Here is a 5,366-nt window from a genome sequence, read left to right as displayed (position 1 = left end):
TTAAAGTAAAAAGTCCAACAAATACATTATTTTTAAAAAGTTTTTCTTTTTAAAAAATTTACTTCATTTTTCCCCTCAATCTAGTAAAGAACAAATTGAGGTTTGGGAAATGAGTGACTAAGAGTCCCTAAGAGTCATTGTCTGTTTCTTCTATCAAAAAAAAAACCCCATTTGAACTCAGTACTCAGTATAGAGAGTGAGAGATAGAGCTGGTGTTCACAGGAAGCCACATGCCCTTCAAAGGGACCTGTCTTTCTTAGTGCTGCTTCTTGAGCAAGTCTAGCACTGCCTCACAGACCTTCCTCAGAGCCACTTTCAGAAAAGCAAGGTAAGTGGGGATGGGGCTATTTCCAGGGCTTCAGGCCATGCGCGGATTTCTACACAGTTGTGTGAACTTTGGAAGCACTAAAAGCTGGCTAGCCACTCACCTGGTCCTAGCACTCAGGCATCATGGCCACTCTAGTGCTCACATTTGGCTCCTATCTTGGATCACACAGGATCTATCTACCGGTACTCACACCCTCTGAGCCCTCATCTGATGGGCATTCATTTATGCAGGACTTTCTCCCTGCACACATCTGGCCTAAGTCCACATGCTTGCAACACACAGACAATTTTCATTCAACATATAAACTTTTCTGCTTCTTGTTTCTATTAAGACTCTGAGGTGAAAAAACACCGCGCAAAAAAGGACTACAGACTAATGTGAAACTTTTACCAGCTGTGTTTACTTTTGTTTGTTCTTCTGCTAATTTCTTAACTCCTCAGCCTCTTTTATTCTTTAATTATCCCTGGCAAAATGGTGCAGAAAGACTAGAATTGTTATTCTGTTTTTTTAATTTAATTTTATTTTTTGAGACTCTGAAATACCTCAGGTCTTCAGCATCCATTTACAGGAGTAAATCAATATCTCTCTCTTGAGAAACACATAGTTTGGTGTTTGGATATACACTAATGAGGGGGGGGGGATAGGGAGTAGATGTGAATGACTGAGCAATGTGAAAAGGGTCTTAATAAGGAATCTCATAGTGCCAGTGAGAAGGAAGAAGGAGAAGGCACTCATCCCTGCATTGCTGCGATTCACATGTGAACGTGTGTGACTGTAAGGTTTTAACCTCTTCATCTGCCAACTGAGATAGGAAACAAAAACGGTTGTGAGCATGTGTGTAAATTTACGTTTTAACCTCGTGCCAATTTAGATAGGAAATGGTGGTTGGAGAGGTAGAGATTTTATTTCTGGCTCCGATGTGACTTTTCTACGTCTGTCACGCTAATAATACCCACTCTAATAGGATTCAGTGCATAGGATTGATTTTCATATGTGGTTCTGATGAAAACACTAAAAATTTCCCTCAATTTACCCAGCTGAAAACTGCAACCTTCCGATGGGCCTTGACAACAGATTTGCTGCATTGACATCAAATATAGGCTCAGGAGAGGGTAGCCACCCAGGCCTGGAAGGCCTGGCATGTTCCCGCCTAAGATGAAGTTCTAGAGCGAACATGGAACCTGGCAGTGGTGTGTTGGAGCCTCCTTGCATCAACTCTCAAGAGCTGATTGTTAAATATAAAGGAATTTTGTGAGGCAGCTGGTAGCTTGACCTTGGTCATAGTGGGGGTATGTACACCACGGAAACCAGCAAAGCCATAAATCAGAGCCCTCCCAACCCGCCCCTCCCATATCCCCCATACTTGGGACTGGGGCCTGAAGAGCAAGTTCTGTGCATAGCTGTGTGCTCTTCAGAAGTTGTTTAACCTCTCTGAATCTTTCATGAGTCACCTACACCATGGCTCAATATTCTTCCTTAGTTCAGAGCACCAGATTTTTGTTGGGGGTGGGGGAGACAGGAGCATGGGAGTGGGATTAAATGGGCAATCCCAGTGAACGTGCTTTGAAATCTATAAAGTACAAAGCATGCAGGAGCAATTAGAATTTTTATATAAAGGCAAGGTCAACCTGGTTTCCTTTTAGCTTAAGGACTACCTAAGCAAGTACTGAATTTTTGGAGTTACACTCTGAAGGGGAAACATAAGTAGATTTTTAAAAAATCTTTTTTTTTTTCTTGCCTTTATGTCAGAAAGGCCCTCAGTGCAGTGCTGTTGGGTGATATCATCTGGCCTTGTCATTCCTGCAAGTGATTTCAGTAACCCCAGGCTATCTTTTAGAAATACATCCTTGAGAAACATCTCCTTGAAAAAGTGGTTTTACTATGCCCACTTAACAAATGAGAGAACTGAAGCTCCCAACAGAGGAGAAAAAAGGAGTGGCAGAGCTGGAATTTGGAATCTGTCTGACCCCAGAGGGCAGAATCATTTCATCTGGCTGCCCTGCCCTGCAAGGAGTTGAACCTTCCAATTTGGGAAGGTTGGAAAGGATGTAGAACGCTCTAGGGCAAAAACAGTAAGCAGCTGTGCTCCGCATTCAGCACTGTTTTGATTTGTTTTTGTTCTTACAGAAATCTTGTTTGCTCTTCCCCTCGTTAGCTTCTCTGGTGGGTCTCAGAGCTGCCTTGAGGAGCCTGGAGATTTGAAAATGAACCCCACAGATATAGCAGACACCACCCAGGATGAAAGCCTCTATAGCAATTACTATTTTAATGAAAATATCCCCAAGCCTTGCACCAAAGAAGGCATCAAGGCATTTGGGGGGCTCTTCCTGCCTCCACTCTACAGCTTGGTCTTTCTGTTTGGCCTGCTTGGCAATTCCATGGTGGTTCTGGTTCTGTTCAAGTACAAGCGGCTAAGGTCCATGACCGACGTGTACCTGCTCAACCTTGCCATCTCGGACCTGCTCTTCGTGCTCTCCCTCCCTTTCTGGGGCTATTATGCTGCAGACCAGTGGGTTTTTGGACTAGGTCTCTGCAAGATTATTTCCTGGATATACTTGGTGGGCTTTTACAGTGGCATATTCTTCATCATGCTCATGAGCATCGATAGATACCTGGCAATCGTGCACGCGGTGTTTTCCTTGAGAGCGAGGACCGTGACGTACGGGATCATCACCAGCTTAGCCACGTGGTCAGTGGCTGTATTTGCTTCTCTCCCCGGCCTTTTATTCAGCACTTGCTATACAGAGCGCAACCACACCTACTGCAAAACCAAGTACTCATTCAACTCCACGAGGTGGAAGGTCCTGAGCTCCCTGGAGATCAACATTCTAGGATTGGTCATCCCCTTGGGGATCATGCTGTTTTGCTACTCCATGATCATCAGGACCTTGCAGCACAGTAAGAACGAGAAGAAGAACAAGGCGGTGAAGATGATCTTCGCCGTGGTGGTCCTCTTCCTGGGGTTCTGGACGCCATACAACATAGTGCTCTTCCTGGAGACCCTGGTAGAGTTAGAGGTCCTTCAGGACTGCACCTTTGAGAGACACCTGGACTATGCCATTCAGGCCACCGAGACCCTGGCTTTTGTTCACTGCTGCCTTAATCCAGTCATCTACTTTTTCCTGGGGGAGAAATTCCGCAAGTACATCATACAGCTCTTCAAAACCTGCAGGGGCTCTTTTGTGCTCTGCCAATACTGTAGGCTCCTCCAAATTTACTCCCCTGACACCCCCAGCTCCTCTTACACGCAGTCCACAGTGGATCATGATCTAAATGGCGCTCTGTAAAAATGCAAAACACAGAGTAAGTTTCCCAAATGAAGAGCTTTCTTAAAGTTGTATTATAGTAAGAGTTCCCTGAGCAAGTGTCAGGAAGACGTACATCCACTGCAGAAAGTGGGGCTTCTCACCCTGCAGTCAGCTTTTCCTCTTGCCACATAACAGGATCAGTGGGGCACAAGTTCCCCCCCACTGAGGCGTCCTCCCGGACACCAGGCTGTCCTGCCGGGATAAGTGAACTTGAGGAGCATTCTGAGCAGTGTTTCAAAGCGGTGATAGGTAATATTTGAAGGGGAAGACCCTTCCCTTCTTACAGGAACTGATGGAGTTCTCCTGAGGGAATCGGAGTGAATTGACTGGTGGAGTAAATTGCTGCTTCCTGCTGTGAAATACAGGCCCTTTAATTAATTGCTAGCTTTTGTGGAACAATATAGAAAACTTGGACATGCTGCCTTAGTGTTTTTTTTCCTAATAATATATCTGAAGCCAGGTATAGTCCATGAAGCCAAGTGTACGCAGAAATGAATGGTGAAGTAATGAATTTAGATCTTGATGCTTTTATTGTAAAGGATTATTTGTTAATGGAAGCCATACTTTTTATGTCGATTCCAAGTGTAAGACTGTAAAGGCATTAGCATGGTCTGAGTTCCAAACTTGAAATACGAGGCATTAAAAAATCCAAACATACTTGTAGAAATTCAAATAGTTATATATGCTTGTGGACATGTATTGTTTTAATTAAAACAGGTGAATATTCAAATTGTAAAAATAATACATAGTTTCAGATACATTTATTTGGGGTCTTTTACTTATTTACAAACAATGCCTTCAAAAGTAAAAATAATGAGGACTATTAAAGTATGACAATGCTTGCTTTATCATTTTGAAGTGCCTTCCATCATGTGAGGTAGGAATAATCAACTAAAAGTCATTGCTGATGTGGCATAAAAATGACTGTCAAAAAATTATGAAATTGTATGACCCAGCAATTCCACTCTTAGGTATTTATCCAGAAAAACCCAAGACATTAATTCGAAAAAATATAGGCACCCCTACGTTCATTGCAGTGCTATTCACAACATCCAAGACTTGGAAACAGCCGAAATGCCCATCGGTAGACGACTGGATTAAGAAACTGTAGTACATTTACACAATGGAGTATTACTCAGCTATAAAGAAGAAGGAAATCGTACCATTTGCAACGATATGGATGGACTTAGAGAACATTATGCTAAGTGAAATAAGTCAGTCAGAGAAAGACAAATACCATATGATCTCACTTATATGTGGAATCTAAAGAACTGAATAAATGAGAAATGTAAACAAATAGTCCCAGAGACACAGAGGAAAAACAGGGTTGCTAGTTGGGAGGGGGTAGGGATGAAAGAGAAGGGGAAGGGACGAGACAATACAAATTGGTAACTACAATATGGCCTCAGGGATAGAAAAGACAGTCTGGGGAATATAATCAATAATGTTGTAAATATTTTTTAGGGGGCCAGATGGACTCATGTCTTGTTAGGGAGACCACTTCAGACGGTGTAGAGGCCTGACCACCACACTGTAGTTCTGAAGCTGATGTTGAATAATATTGTATGTCAACTATAACTATATATACATATAGTCACAGGATGTGGAGTAGAGTGTGGGAATGAAGTCAATGGAATTGTAATAGATATGTATGATATCAGGGGTGGGAGGGCAGTGGATGGGGAAGGGGGGTTGTTACTTTGTGAGGGGTGAAACTAATAAAAAAAAAT

At 42.8% G+C, this 5,366-nt stretch overlaps 1 protein-coding gene across 1 annotated transcript; it reads left to right on the top strand.

Moving 5' to 3' along the window:
* The first annotated feature begins 286 nt into the window (after window positions 1–286).
* On the top strand, window positions 287–4,617 carry CCR4 (C-C motif chemokine receptor 4). Its single transcript, XM_019634419.1, has 2 exons — window positions 287–328; window positions 2,484–4,617. Exon 2 carries the CDS (start codon window positions 2,533–2,535, stop codon window positions 3,613–3,615), a length of 1,083 nt encoding a protein of 360 aa, XP_019489964.1. The 5' UTR covers window positions 287–328; window positions 2,484–2,532; the 3' UTR covers window positions 3,616–4,617.
* Window positions 4,618–5,366: the final 749 nt, after the last annotated feature.

Source organism: Hipposideros armiger, unplaced genomic scaffold (assembly GCF_001890085.2).
Source record: "Hipposideros armiger isolate ML-2016 unplaced genomic scaffold, ASM189008v1 scaffold_1644, whole genome shotgun sequence".
NCBI classification, from domain to species: domain Eukaryota; kingdom Metazoa; phylum Chordata; class Mammalia; order Chiroptera; family Hipposideridae; genus Hipposideros; species Hipposideros armiger.
Note: the sequence above shows the minus strand (reverse complement) of the source record. Positions and strands in the feature narration are given on the sequence as shown.